Consider the following 15,655-nt stretch of genomic DNA (forward strand, 5'->3'; position numbering starts at 1 on the left):
TTTCACACCAATTTTTAAATATAATGTTAAAAAAACAACTCAAACTCGTCTCAAATGTTCATCTGTCAGAGCCCAGAAGCCAGTTATTGACATGTCTACATATTACTTTAATTGTTGCCATTTTCTACTAAATAGATAAATATTTCTATAATGATAGAGCAAAGACACATTTTCACAAGAGTTGTTTATTCAAAAGTGAGAGAACACACTCATATTATCGGGTCCAGAAAATAACTTGTCATTAACAAGACCAGTTAACCCAATTTTAATCTGTGAAATAGTGTCAAACTGTCAAGAGTCTAAATAAACAAGCACATTTTATTATTTTAACCAAATATAAAACAAATTTAAAACATCAAAAGCTGGAAAACATAAAACAGTGATGAATTACAAAGGACTGACAGTTCCTACTTTCTCTCATAAATGACCAAGCAGTTGAAAATTTACATTCCCCCTACTGTGATATTGATAATTTGATTTGTGGATAAGGTGAAGCCAGAAGAATCTTGATATTTTGTAATCCTGTAGATTGAAGATTTGAATAGTGAATTTGAGTCAAACCCCCTGACATCCCTTTCAGAAAGAGAAGAAAAAAAATGACATGACAATGGCGATTCCATTGGAAAAATCATCTGGCCGAGTGGTGGCGCAGCTTCACTGAAACCAAATGGATGAAGAAATGAATTTGCCAGGCTGGAACTTTGCTCATCCTTACATGTTTGACTCTGAAATAAAAAAAGGGGGGGGGGAAGAGAGAGAGTCATATCCATCTCATAATATCATCTTAACCTGATCCACACCGATACTGATATCACAACCTTGATTATCCACAAATATTGATATCTGTCCAATATAGTCCTTTTATACATTTTAAACAACTGTGACATTAATTCATTTGTCCTGGCCATAACAAAAAAATCTGCTCCCATAAAAAGGAAATAATAAGCCTTACAACATTTTAGCTGCATTTTATTTGCAGCTTGTGCTTCTAGGATGCATATTTATTTATCCATGTTATGGTGTGAGAAAGTGCCTGGGCAAAATGAATAATTGTGCACTTGATCTAAATTGTACTTTTAATGCACATGACAAACTAACTTGAAACTCGCTTACATTGCACTCAGGAACAGTTTCTATCCCACCACTGTCACATCACACACACAGACTTACTCCACCCCCAGGATCTGCCTCTGCTGAGACCTCTAATGTCCCATTTAGATTTGTTGTACTAATTTATAATTACCCATGTTAAAAGATTATTCTGTTTTTATATACATGCCCATATTTTCCTACATTTTCATTGTAATTCTTTACATATATCTATGTATATCTACATATCTATAAAGAATTGGGACATTGAGATGATAACTGTTGACGACTCAATCTTCCTCTTCTGCTTTGGTGTTTTATGGCAGTTGACATCCATAATTTTAGTATTACCGCCTCCTTCAAATTCTTGCTTTTTCCATTAGTTGTATGTTGTACACGTGTATTTCTTTCATTTTCATCCTTCTTTCTCACTATTTACTGCCTTTCTCAGCAGTATGTCTAGGGCTGGGCAATAATAAAAAAAATATTAATTATTACTGCAACACAGTCCTCTTTTGTTGTAATACAGCAACTGTCCAAAGCTGTACAATCAATACGCACATTTTGATGTATCGTGTGTCTAATTGGAATGTGTCATTTTGTGAAGTATTTACTTAGCTACCCACTACTTGGATGACAGGTGTATACGGAGCGTCATTTACGTGTTCCACACACTCACCCCAGGCAAAATCGGTCATTTTGGAGTTGTGAGTGATGCGACAGAGGTACATCTCTCCCTCCTGTGGTTTGAAGGCCACGTTCTGTGTCAGATGGAAGTGCCAGTTCCCGTTGAAGGCCAGGTCGGTCTGCTCGGCATTGGGGATCACTTGTCCGTTCTTCAGAAGCTGGATGCTGATGTCAGGGGGGTGGAAGTCGCTCACGTGGCAGATGAGCATGTTGTCATCCCCGTACTTTCCTGGTTTTTCGCTGTACACCTGGACTTTGGGAGGATCTGAAGGCAGCAAAAGAGGAATATAAAGGGATATAAAGCTAGACTGCTGAGAACCAGACACAGTCTCACCAACATCGAATGCCTTACAATATGTCACTGCCATGTTTTTCTTTCTTTTTTGGAGGAATGGTATTAATCCTTGTTATTGTTAATTAGAGGTTCCTTTTTTCCTCTTCTTTCTTAAATAAATTAATATAAATGTGTTAAGGATTTTACATGGTTTGTTTTAGTGTAAACAATTGAAATAATAGAATTATAAAGTAAAAATGAATTAAATATAAATAAATAACCTGTAAGAGATCGTTCAATGTGATCGGTTTCTACATTAAATAGAATTGCTTGTTCTGGATGCTTTTTTCGTTGTTTCACTTTTTCTTCTTACGTCACAGAACTTGACGATAATTTTTATTTGTCTGGAATGAAAACTCGTCTCAACCTGACTTTGGCACTGACAAGATGACGTCCTCTCCTTCACACAAAAACACTGGAATATCTTTGAGAACAACGGTGTCCACGAGATCCACTGGGCGGGAAAATGTAGAAGTAACTTCTTTATTCCCAAAGGCAAGTTGACGGCCATCTTATATTTGTATTTACACAACAACACACAGCCACACAGTTTTCATATTTTTATGCCACTCACTGAAAAAAATATGAATAAAAGTATGCAAATTATCTTCATATAACTGTAGTTTGAATGAACATAGTTCATTTATGTCTTACCAACTGAAGTCATTTGAACCATTTTCTGTGGTTCTGTGTAAAATGCATTTGTGTGTCCAGTCAGTAGAGGGTGCTGCTGTCACAGCAGAGAATTGAGGAGTTTGACTGGAAATCGAAACTAAATAAATGCTGAAGGGAATTAACATAAAACACCCTGTTTTATCTTGTTCATCTATCACATTCACGCTTATACCAATTTTCACAACGACATCTGTTTCTTTCTTGGTGTGAGCAGCGTTTCACCCATGTATACATTATTTTATCATTAATTATTATTATTATTATTATCATTATTATTATTATTATATCATATTAAGATTATTATGTTCTGCCTTTTGCTCTGTATTTTGGCAATAGACAAAACACACATCTCCATTTACCTGCCATTTAGTTTGCCTGTAGCAATTATGAAGGCGTCAGACTGTACAGTAGGCTTCTTTTTCTGTAGTAAAATTCCAAACGTTACAGATAAAGACCGAAACGATTACTTACTGAATTTGGACTCCACTGAGCAGTAAACAGCAGCCAGCGCTGCAAAACACAGAAGTAGCTTCATGTTTGGTTCAAATGATGTTCTTCAAAGGTGCGTGTGCTCTCTGTAATCTCACGACCGGACTGTAGCGAAAGTAACCAGAGTCGAGCAGTAATATCAAACTGTTTAGAGACCGCCCCCAAACATAAATGCAGCCAATCATTTATCCAATCACACTGTTACTAGGTAGGATTTGACCATACAGGTTTGGTTCATGATCCGCACAGGGAGGATTTGTGGACATTTCCTGAATCCATTTCAAAACATGAGAGTGACCCTTTCAAACAAAAAAGTATGCTTCCATACAGAGTGAACCCACGAAAGAAAGGCTACGTTTAATCCTGCTGACCTCTCTGTCTCCCTGCTCTCTGTTTTTAACACTGCAAAAATAGTTTTTCAAGAATATAAAATCAGCCTCATTTCAGAAGAAAATGTTCCTTTTTTTTAGACCTAAAAAAGCAAGTTAGTGTTTTCACTCGAAGAATAATTAAGTTTTAAGAAAAAATATCTAACTTTCATTCTCTTATAGCAAAATAATTAAAAGTAAATCTACATAAAAGTGAATGGAAAAGGCTCTGGAACTGAATCATTTGTGGCACAAGGTCGTCATAAGGTCATTTCTTATATTTGTACTATCAATACTATGACTGTTCAAAAACAGAGTTTTTTAACTAAAGATTTGTGTCAAACCAAGTATTAGTATTTCACAGTAAGTTAAAGTCACACTAAAACAATTAATCCAAAAAAGGATTGTGTTAAAGTAAACACTTTCCTATTGGCATGCCTGTATTAGTTCAGAATTTCATAATAACTGTGTTATTGATTTGATTTGTGAATTTATTATCGTCTTGTGAGCCGTCACTGTCCATTATGCTGTGCTTACTAAATGATTTCAGGACATGGAAATGACAACACTGGGCTGAGGCCTTCACTGTCACCTCATTTCACCCTTCAAACACACACCCATGCATGACATTGAAGCAATATCTATTTTTCATACACTTTGATAAAGTTCGACAGCTTAAAGTAATCTGTCAACTCCCAAATAATATGGGAAAATAAAAGTGAAACTAATCACAAAAACAAGTGTGCAAACATCCGAGCAGTGGCAGAAATCACTTCTTTGTCTTTCTGAAGAAACACGTTATGGTTTTTTTTTTCTTTTTCATAATTCCTTAAAGTATTTTTGGGCCTTTCTATCAAATATAAAAGATCAATAATAGTGTGACAGTAAGTGAAAATATGAACGTGTTTGTATGTATAAGGTGCATCCATAGTATATAAATAGACAATAATAATATATTTTCATATTTAGAAATTGGGATGGTTTAATTAGTGAAAGTATGTATTCAGTGCATCCAGACACTCAACAGTTTAGGAGGCAAAGCTCAAAAGGGCACCGACATAATTATTAAACTGTTACAGTCTTGTATTTACTTACTTATTTTTTTCTTTTACTGACCATACACTCATGCTAAATGTTTAACAGTACGTTTACAGTTGCTGTATAAAGAGCTACTTCAGTGTCGTGGAAATATAGTAGCAAATCAAAGGTAAACATTCTTCGATAATAAAGGGTTTTTACATGTATCTGCATTTATTTTGACTGTCACTTAAACCTCATAGATTTGCCCAGTCTTGTATAAAGTACCTAAAAGGGATACTTGAGTAAAAGTACCAGTATTTTACCAGAAAATGACTTTGGTAGAAGTTGAAGTCACTTTTTATGATATTACTGAAGTTAAAGTCTTAAAAGTATATGACATGATTTACCCTACCGGTACCCTGTGTGCAGGGACATAGTAAGAAGTTCAACTCCACCCTTGGCAGGTTGTACTCAATTCCCTTGTAAGTCGCTTCAGATGAAAGCGTCTGCTAAATGACATTTAATGTAAAAAGGTGAGGAGTAAGGATTGACCCATGCTAGCTCAGTGGTAGGGCAAGTTGTCTTTCAACTGGCTCTGCTAGTCTTGAGCGAGACACTGTATGAATGTATGAAAGATGTGTGAATGGGTGAATGTTAAAACTGTAGCGTAAACCAGCTCATCAAAGTGCTATATAAATACAGACCATTACCAACTCTTCTGATTTTATTTGGTAGTAACGCTGGTCTTGATGACCACTCAAAGTGGCTTCTAAATAGTAATCAGAAGTTATTAATTTATTTATTTATGTTATTTGGTTTTATTTTGGTGTTTTAAGTTAAGGCTTAAGTAAAAACAAAAGTAATTGAACTGTTTACTTGTTTGAAAACGAAAGTGAAAATTCATACGAGGCCACTTTTGTGATTTTACTGCCATCTAAGGCTAAAAAAAGAGTGACAGGTTTGGTGCATATAACATTTATTCAGAGTGTTACATTTATATCAATAATAGTAAAGCTCCAGCTAATCTGTGGCTCTGTGTGTGTGTGTGTGTGTGTGTGTGTCCCAGTAAAGCCAGCAGAGGGCGCTGCTTTCACAGCAGAGAATATTTTTTTTATTGTACATCGAAAGTAAATCTATTGCTGAGGGGAATTCCAGCAACGTTGAAAAAACCTGACAAACCTCTTATAATGTTTCTCTTTCACATGTGACTCTTACATCACCTAATGACTAATGGGTTGTTTTAGCAGACTGTGAGTATCATATCACAGACTTAAACAACAACACACCTTCTGGTTAATTTTTCATGTATTTCATTTTACATTCAATTAAAAAAAAAACACTGTCACTATCATAACACAATGTGAGCCAAGGCTGAATATTATGCACAGAATTCCATCTATCTGATGTGAAATAATATGAATAAAAGGGTGAAATATATGGACTGTATTTGGAGAAAGTATGTGTGTATTGTAAATAGTATTTACAGTACATCACAGCAATTGTGTTTTGTGACTTGCAACAACGTTTTACAATAATATATTAAAATGACAACTAATAAAGTAATAGGAAATGGCTGCATAGATTTAGAACACAGTTAACACTGTATTATAATACTGACTCCTCCCTCTCCAACACACCATCACAAATCTCTAGAAAGCTGTTAAAATTCATGGTTCTCAAACTGTGGTACATGTACCACCAGTGGTACACAAGCTTCCTCTGGTGGTACTAAAATAATATATAAATACTGTTCTACTGTATATACCAGTATGCAATCGGAGTGGAGCTGAGGAATTTTGACTGGAGTGCAAATACCAAAAAAAAAAATTAATTAAATAATAATAATTAGAGTCACCTTATCTCTCGCTCCATCTTAATCTAATTTTGCTATGCCAGTCAGTATGCTTACATGTACAGTTTAATTGAGCTATGCCTGTAGTCCAACTAAGACTAAGAGTCTGAGTATACATGCGGAGGGGGAGATCGATTTATTTAGTGTACGTCTGACTCCTTAGGTGATGCTGTATCTCTCTCTAAGTTAGTGTGTTAAGTTACAGAAAAACAGAGAATGGCAAGCTCTTGTGGTTGCTGTGCTGTGTGAAGTAAGGCACCGCCGTATCGGGGAGATCACCATCATCTCCTTCTACTTCCAGGTCAAAAACCAGGGAGGATGAACACCAAGTCCAACTCCAGTCCGATTAAAGGTGACATCGAATGCTCGTATTGCACATATACAGTATGATAGTTATGGAGGTCAAATGAGCCAATCGAAATATCTCCTCACTGACGTTCTCATCAGCCGTGCTGTTTCAGACCAAAACCACACCCCCAGAACGCGGACTGTGTTGTGATTGGCCAGCCAACGAAAGCTTTCCCACTGTCCTGTGATTGGCCAGGTACATGGAAGTGACGTAATTGGTAAGCCAGCTCTCAGATATGCAACTCCCCCTCTGGCACGGTGGATGCTCTGCTAGTCATTATCAAACCATTGTTAAATGACTGTGTCACGACCCCGCGCCGTAATCCCTTACGCCTTTGACCCGGAGTCTGACCCAGACACAACAAAGATTGCTGCAGGACGACCTCAGAATGGTAATCAGTTTTCTCCGTGCAGCTACAACGAGAGTAGTTCTTCTTCTTCTGCGGTTGAATGTACGCAACCGGATGTGCTCGGACTAGTGCCCGCACCAGGAGGAGCTACGGTGGTGAGAGGAGTGGTGAGGTTTCCTAATGACATCATCAGCAAACGAAAGTGCCTTTCCACTTCGCAGAGCCCAGGAAAACTATAAAATCCTATTTTCTGAGCAGTGGCTGAACTATTTGTTCTAAAACTTTAAGGTTTCATAAACGAGGTAATGACGCAGATACAAACACAAACGCAGCGTTAATTGGAGCTTCCGGTCTATGTCGCCTTTAAGCGTATACATGTAGGAGTAATTGGACTATAAATAGTATTATCCAGGTATGTTAGTCCGACTAAATCTCGATTTTAGACGGACTAATGTGTTTACATTACATTAAGTTACATTTATAAGTCAAATGATTGTCTTAGTCTGACTAAAATCTGACTTATCAGGGTGTGAAGTCTGGCTTCAGTTGTCTTTGCCCGGCCTATTTACACCACTGTATTTTATGGTGGTTGGTGATAATGGTGTTACTTTGAGAGCTCAATATTTTCTCAGGTGGTATTTGGTGTAAAGTTTGAGAACCAACGTGTTAAATGGTAAGGAAAAACCCAACAGTATGTAATTTTCTCAAGCTTGACAAAAAACATGAAGTGAGAGATGTAAATGCAAGTATTTGTTTTTGTTTTAAGTTGAGAGGAAGAGTATTGCTTGGAATGCCAATCACCTAGATTTCTTTGTCTAAAAATGTACCGCAGTGCAAAAGCTGCTCCAACCATAAAAAAACAACTGTTCTTTCCAACGTTCTCTGTGTGTTCTATGTTGTTTTTGTTCAGTTATTTTGGATTTCCCCTGCTGACACAGGATTTAGAAGTCAAAGTTCAAAATGACTTCAATCATGTTTATGACATGAATTGCACCTTACCAATAATTTTGTGATACTGCCCTCTAAGGTTAAGAAACAAAAGTGACACTGGTTTGGTGTAAACTATAATGAATGCACGGCCACACAGTTGTTGTAGTGGTTAGCACTCTTGCCTCTGCAGCAAGAAGACCTGCGTTCCAACCCCCTCTTGGTGAGTGGTAGAAAATGGATGGATAGTGAATGCATTTATATCAATAGTAGTCAAATTGATGGTGGGGGCCCATAATTCAGCTTAGACTTTGGTTGGCCCTGTCAGTTCCTGTCAGTGCACTATTATGACACAATTTAATATATCAAGCTCTGCTCAGCAGCAGTAGCTGCAACAACCATAGTCATATACTGCCATCTGCTGGCCTAAACATGATGTTTCAGACACTGTACCTGAGTTTGTTTCTGCCGATGGTGAGGAATATTAGATCTTTAAACACATGAACACAAACTCCACAGGGGAAAAAGTGAAGGCACACAATAAATGCCATGTTCCACATACTTCAAATAATTCACAAAAATTCAGCTCTTTTCATGACTGTCTAGGAGTCTAGGATCTGATCTGAATGATCCTGGTGAGAGATCTAAATGTGCATGTCCATATATTTTGAGCACCCTGTGTCACAACCCTGCCACTTATTTCGCCTTTCTTATTTTTGGTGGTAATCCAGAGTGGGGGCACACTTCAGGATTTGACTGAGTTCAGCATTTAAAGTAGCCTCCAGCTTGGTAAGCCATTAAAGACTAGCTAGGCTTTGATTAATTCTGAGTCTCTACTGTTTTCCCCCCCTCAGTTATTGCACCTTTCAAAGTAAATTTGATCTTTTTGTGTGTGGCCACTTAACCATTTTTAGTTGCAATTAATACTTGGTCTGCTGCAAATTGTTTTGACCTTTGTTTTGTGGTAATATTTTCGTTGGGTCACTTTTCAGTTGCAGCTGAGGTGCAAGTTGGCAACACTGGTGTGTGGTCATACAGGATTAAACAGTATACTATTCATAATCAATAAACATAATACAGGCAGACCTGGGAAAACAGTTCAACATGTTCTAACTCAATGTCATAAAAAAGGAATTATTCAAAAGTTATGATACATTAAAATAAAGTTTAATTTAAAAGACATATTACAAAAGAACCTGAGTGACAAAAAACCACAACGTTGATTGAGATGATATTGGTGAGGTTGGTATGTGAGTTATACGTTTTTTTTACTCTTTTTGTATGTGTATATATGTATGTATATATATATAGTTATTTTTGCAGTAGTAGAATTTCTAACATTTGGATCCACACTCGTTGTATGCCAACCGCTATAAACCTCCAAAAAGAAGAATCTTCTATCCACACTCCAGTCCAGTAGGTGGCGTTAAAGCACTCTCGTATCCATGGCATAGCCATCGGCATAGCCTTTTAAATAAACACCAGTGTTGTCGTATTCTCGTGACCACTTTTCTTACCCTGTTCTTCCTGAAGCTGAGGAAACATTAAATAAGCACAATGAGTACGGACAAATATCCCAGGTCGTCAATTGAAGACGACTTTAACTATGGCACTAATGTTGCTACAGCCAGTGTTCAGATACGAATGGGTGAGTAAAGTTATGTTTGGCTAGTAGCGTTGACGGCACCTAAGCTTACGTCGCGTCAGCTAACCTAGCTATGGCTAACCTGCGTAGTAAAACGTACTGTTAGGCTATTATGATTTTTTTATATACCGCACTGTTATTTTTATATATGTATTGTTAATGTCATTTTACTTTTTGTGTCGTATACCAGCGTTAGCACTGTTACTCATATAGCTAGCCCAGTATTAGCTCGGTCGTAATACGGGTTAAACAGTGGTGAAAGTGAACTGTGAACTGTCACCACAGTCACTGATTTTGTTTACACGGACAGCAACATTTCAGCCGTAACCCGATAAACCTGAACATAGACTTAATTACATCATAATCAGGCTACGGTGCCACAATATAATGCTGACATACTCGTAAGAAACTATGGTCTGCAACATGTATACAGGAAGATTAATGCAGTATTCAATTGTAGCAACTCCTGTAAATATGTATACGCCTCAATCTAAATATTTCTGAATCACAAAAAAGTCAGTGTTCACATAATCTATTTTAAGGTCATTAATGTCATCATCTGCTACTGGATGCTTGAATTTCTTTCGGGATCAATAAAGAATCTATCCATCTATTCATCTATCTTATCCATCTATCTATGTATGTCAGAAAACATTCAATAGTTAAAATATAATCAATGTTGCATTTTTGTTGGGTTTCTTAATAAATATTTTGATTGTGAACACTGTTAGCATCCAAAAATTCTTCCTCATTTACGTTTCTGTTGCGTTGCAAAGCACTCATTTCCCATACCAAACTCAATAGAACCAAAAACTAGTGATTGTACATTGCAGCTGACAGGATTTGTTGATCTACTGCAGTGTCTTATTATTGACTTTGGTGTCTTTTGTTTGGATTTTATTTTATATTATAAACTTTTCAAACCAGGCAGCAGTAGATCAGCAACTCAAGTGTCATTTCAGCTAAAAATGTGGACTTTCTATGTGGACTTTGAGTGTATCACAAAGCAACACTGGTCTGTTGTTGTAAAATGGGGACATAAAGATTTGAGAAAGATGGCGTTAATCGAGGCTGGTGTAGATATCTTTGGGTAAGCCTTTTGGCAAGTGGATAAAATGTTCTTGGTGTCTCCATTGGCAGCCATGTTTACATGTTTTTCCAGGTATAGGAGGCTCATAAAGTGCAGTCAGCTGTAGGTAAATGCTCAGACAATGGCTGTTATGTAATAAGGAATAGTCGTAAACACTTCATAAAAAGTACCCACATTAAGCTGAAGGTTCTGATGCTGAAATTCTGTGTCTCCACATCTGTCTTCACTGATCAGACTTCCTGAGAAAGGTGTACAGCCTCCTCAGCCTGCAGATCATTCTGACTACAGCTACCTCTGCTCTCTTCATGTTCTCTCAAACCATCAGGGAGTTTGTCCACGCCAGGTAAGAATGCTGTGTGCAACCAAGAAGTGATTTCATGTGTAGTGTTTAATGGTCCTGTTTTCAGTCAAATCTGAATTGTTATGAGTCTTTCATTCTGTTTCCACAAGAGCAGCTGATATGCACAAAAAAGGTCACTATAATAACAACGAGCTAATAACAAATACACATTACACAGCAAAACTCAGTTGCAAATCTGTACTTGTTAAAAGGGTAAAATAAAATCACTACTACACCTAGTAAAATCAAATAATGCTGACTTCAATTAAAATATGCCCTTAACACCCCATAATAGTCTGATTGAAATGATAATGTTTGCCTTTAAAGTAAAACACTTTAAAGTCCCACTCAAAGTTTTTTGGCCTCTTTCAGCTTTGATTATGACACAAATTTGTTGTGACGTGCAACGGGAGTTTGAGCGCTGGGGTTAAGGTCTGGGCTCTGTAGAAATTATGTCTCATGCACGATGAACAACTCTTTCACTGTTTGAACTCCATGAATATTGGCAGTGTCATCTTGGTATACCTGGTCTTTCAGTATATTTAAATCATTAGCTGAGCTCATGTTTTGGCCACGTAACATTGCTGAGCCTTAACCTGTCTGACGGAAACAGCCTCAAAACATTCATTACACTGCCCCCCACATGCTTGTATGGTAGACACTAAGCCAAATATTTGAGTACATGACTTTTGTTTTGGCAGGGTAGTGTATGTTTATGTAACTATGATGCTGAAATACATGATAAATCAGTTTGTTTTTAGGTCTACATGGCCCTGCAGGGAAATTAAAGGCGTTGTTTTTGTCTGACTATGACCTTCTTTTTTTTCTCTCTCTTTTTTTTTTTTTAACTCATAATGACCCTTTTGTATTTGTCAGATTTGTACATACATGATGTTTATATTACAGTAGCAGTGCTGTCAGTCTGATTTTGACTCTGCTTCCCTCCTCAGTCCCGTGGTGGTTTTGGTCCCAGCAGTGGGTTCACTGATTCTTCTTGTGGCCTTGGCTGTGTATAGACACCAACATCCAGTCAACCTCTACCTGCTGCTTGTATTTGTAAGCCATTTTTGTATTTGTATGATAAAGGTCCAATGTGGAATATTTGATAACATCTGGGCTGTCTTTATACCTGGCATTAGAATGTGTTTTCTGTGATCAGATAGCAATTGTATAGCACATGCATTTACATGTGGTAACATGCGTCCACATCAAATACTGAGGGTGTTTCTTCAACAAAAATAGACCACTGTGTGGTCTGTTGAGTATGACCGCACAGTGCAACTCTAGATATGCCTCAGATATTTTAAATTAATTACCAAGTTGTCCACCAGAGGGTTATGTGAGCGCAGTTAGCTTCACTAGAGCTAACTGTTTGCTGTGCGGGACCGAATTGGATTTTCCAGCTGTACTAATAATAATTATTAATGTACTAATAACTTCTAAATGTGTGTGTTTTTGCAGACTCTGTTGGAGGCGGTTTCTGTGGCCACTGCTGGTGAGTCACTCATCAGAGAGTCTGTCAGTTTCTGTTGCTCCGAGTCTGTTGACAGACTGTCCTGACTGCAGTGTTTTCCTTCTCCACAGTGACCTTCTATGACTACTCCACTGTACTGCAAGCCTTGTTCCTGACCTGTGCTGTCTTTGCTGGACTGACGGCCTTCACCTTCCAGTCCAAAAGAGACTTTAGCCGATTGGGAGTAGGGTAGGTGTGCCACAATTTTTTGCTACAGTGTTTTTGAGAGTTGTAATCAATGCTGCTTTATCCCTCTGGTGTGTTTTGACTTTTCAGTCTATTCGCCTGCCTCTGGATCCTCATCATCGCAAGCTTCATGAGGGTGAGTTGAACTTCCTCACTTGAATGTGGCCATTTCATACAGGAACTGGGACCAGCCTTTCATCCTAAAGCTCCATTTCCACCGTGGGGAACAGTTTGGTTCAGTTTGGTATATTTTTGTCAAACTTTTCAAGGTTAACAGCGTCAGAGGCATTGTGATTATATAGCTCGATTTAGTGATATATCGTCATCTTTTCTTGATAATCGATATGCCAGCACAAATTTCTGACATTTTAATGAATAAATTAAGGCACAAGTAAACAGTCCCTGCCTGTTTCACTCACTGGGCATTGTTACTTCATGTCTCCTTGCGGTGCCGCTGCTCGAATGAATGAGGGAATACATATGGCACATTTCCACCAGCTCTACTCGATTTAAGTAGAGTTTCCACTAGTATAGTACCTGGTACCAGGTACTATATGTAGTACCTGCTCCGGCGAGGTTCCAAGTGTGCTAGTAGTAGGTACTATGCGATGATTGGACAGCGCCGAACTGTAGATCACTTAAAACTACTTAACAATCCTAAAAACGTGGGTTAATCTCCAACAACTACAGAAGTCTGGTGTAAAGTCACTAGTCACTGTGTTTGTGTGTGTGTGTGTGTGTGTGTCGCATATAAAACAAAGTCACCACAGTTTCACTCAGCCGTGCAATGATGACTCCACCCACGTTAAGTAGGCACCCACTTCAGAGAAAAGATTGTGACAGACTTTTTTTGCTGATCTGAAAATTGTGACATTTTGTTTTTTTCAGTTAGACAAATATTGTGATGCATCCCTATATGATTTTCTTGCAATATATTGATTATCACAGAATCGTTTTTTCGTGATATTATTGGTATTGTGGACTATGTATCGTGAGTTACCCTGTGATTCCCACCCCTACTCCTGCTATTGTTAAACCTATTTAAAAATGAAACGTGAAAAGATGTTTGTTTACATGTTTTGTAATTAATGGTTTACCAGATATTTAATTTACCAGTTCAACTATCAGTTTAGGCAAATGCAAATTAGCCTACAGTGAGAGGTTCCTAGTTGCAGGCATAGACTTCAAGACTGCTCTGTTGTCTTTGCAGTTCTTCTTCAACAGTGACGCCACAGAGCTGGTCATGTCTGCCGCCGGAGCTCTGGTCTTCTGTGGCTTCATCATCTATGACACGCACCTGCTGATGAAGCAGCTGTCCCCCGAGGAGCACATCCTGGCCTCCATCAACCTCTACCTGGACATTGTCAACCTCTTCCTGCACATCCTGCGTATCCTTGACTCTCTGAAGAAGCACTGAGGACGGCTGCTTCAGACTCTCTGGAAGGCCATGTCATCATCATATTCTTCTTCTTCTGTGGGATTTAACAGCGTATTGCATCCATGGTGTTGCACTACTGCCACCTCTGGAGTTACAAAGCTCTTTCATGACCCAGTCCATCATATTCTTTCTCTCTTCTCATCGTCTGTCCTCATGCCATGTTGTCTCATTTGTTCCATACTATGGTTAATTTCCCCCAATTATTTCTGATAGCTGATTGTGCTTTTGTAACAAATTAAGGATATTTATATTGATGAAGTGTTTAAAGTAAAGTTCACACGATGCTGTAAATGTGTGTGTGCAGGTACATGTGTTTATTTGTATGTTGTGGATTAGTGAACATTTTTTATTAGGCTTTGAAAATTTGACCAAAAGGGAAATGACAGGGGGAATGATGAGTGATAAAACGAGGCTTCATTAAGCTTGGCTTTATTTCTATAGGTTAAACCCTGAAGTTTAATTGTAGCAGTGCTAACTGTGATCTTTTTCATGTTTTGTTGATGCTGTACTTGTTTTTGTTTTCCGTCTCCCACTTTTCTCTGATGAACTGCTGTTCATCATGTTCGGGTTTCAGTTGCCATCACAGCGTCCTGGTTTGTGATTGGCTGGGTTGTCCACAAGTTGCATATTTTAATATTTCACACTTGGAACCTGCAGATCACATGACAGTTGGAGATGACCGCCATTCGACATCTCTATTATGTGACTTAAAATCCTGTAGTATTAATGAGGCTTTGAATGTATGCTACCTGTTTATAAAGATTGTGGACACCCCCTAACTGGCCTAACAGCTGCTCAGCTTTTTGTTTTAGTGCAAGAAAGTCTTTCTCTTTATGGGTTTCACATCTAACTACTAATTTGTTCTTAAACTGTATTGTTGAATGATTATGGTGGTGTCAAAAATAAGAAGTTAACATTCCCTCTCATGTATCACACGTGTTAATGTTGTACGATAGCAAGAAGATGAGACCTAGTACACTGGTTGACGTTTAACAAAGTGCATGTCTGGATTTATTAAGACCTGTGAGTGTACATACTGTAATTTTATGGTGTTAATGTAACTGGAATTATTTTGAAAACTATAACCTATAAACAAACTATATGTGTAATATAATTAAAGGTGAATGAGTTGAATCTGTAGGCTTTTTCAGAGTTATTAATGCACCATTAAATAAAATGAAAAGGACAACATTTTTCATTTTGGCAACATGATGAAAAGTGGAGGATCTACAGACCGTCTGGAGTTTTGTGATGAACACAGCAGGGACTTTTATAATAGTAATCTTCAGTGTCCACAAAAGGTC

The 15,655-nt window shown here is 37.8% G+C and overlaps 2 protein-coding genes across 2 annotated transcripts; one reads left to right on the plus strand and one right to left on the minus strand.

The window, feature by feature from the left end:
• Nucleotides 1-169: 169 nt before the first annotated feature.
• On the minus strand, nucleotides 170-3,399 carry LOC122767166 (beta-2-microglobulin-like). Its single transcript, XM_044022555.1, has 3 exons — nucleotides 3,257-3,399; nucleotides 1,769-2,041; nucleotides 170-725 (listed from the first exon to the last, which is right to left on the minus strand). The coding sequence occupies exons 1-3, from the start codon at nucleotides 3,318-3,320 to the stop codon at nucleotides 712-714; spliced, it is 351 nt and encodes a 116-aa protein (XP_043878490.1). The 5' UTR covers nucleotides 3,321-3,399; the 3' UTR covers nucleotides 170-711.
• A 6,183-nt stretch (nucleotides 3,400-9,582) lies between these two features.
• Nucleotides 9,583-15,485, plus strand: tmbim4 (transmembrane BAX inhibitor motif containing 4). The gene is made up of 7 exons (XM_044020902.1): nucleotides 9,583-9,787; nucleotides 11,109-11,217; nucleotides 12,165-12,270; nucleotides 12,676-12,709; nucleotides 12,799-12,916; nucleotides 13,004-13,049; nucleotides 14,124-15,485. The coding sequence occupies exons 1-7, from the start codon at nucleotides 9,697-9,699 to the stop codon at nucleotides 14,328-14,330; spliced, it is 711 nt and encodes a 236-aa protein (XP_043876837.1). The 5' UTR covers nucleotides 9,583-9,696; the 3' UTR covers nucleotides 14,331-15,485.
• The last annotated feature ends 170 nt before the right edge of the window (nucleotides 15,486-15,655 follow it).

Source organism: Solea senegalensis, linkage group LG3 (assembly GCF_019176455.1).
Source record: "Solea senegalensis isolate Sse05_10M linkage group LG3, IFAPA_SoseM_1, whole genome shotgun sequence".
Lineage (NCBI taxonomy): Eukaryota > Metazoa > Chordata > Actinopteri > Pleuronectiformes > Soleidae > Solea > Solea senegalensis.

Excerpts from the sequence above, each read along its gene's own strand:
- LOC122767166 (XM_044022555.1), bottom strand. The coding sequence starts at position 3,320 with ATGAAGCTACTTCTGTGTTTTGCAGCGCTGGCTGCTGTTTACTGCTCA. Across the intron at positions 2,042-3,256 it reads CTCAGTGGAGTCCAAATTCA|ATCCTCCCAAAGTCCAGGTG; the intron begins GTAAGTAATCGT and ends TGCTGCCTTCAG.
- tmbim4 (XM_044020902.1), top strand. The coding sequence starts at position 9,697 with ATGAGTACGGACAAATATCCCAGGTCGTCAATTGAAGACGACTTTAAC. Across the intron at positions 11,218-12,164 it reads AGGGAGTTTGTCCACGCCAG|TCCCGTGGTGGTTTTGGTCC; the intron begins GTAAGAATGCTG and ends TTCCCTCCTCAG. Across the intron at positions 12,917-13,003 it reads TTTAGCCGATTGGGAGTAGG|TCTATTCGCCTGCCTCTGGA; the intron begins GTAGGTGTGCCA and ends TTGACTTTTCAG.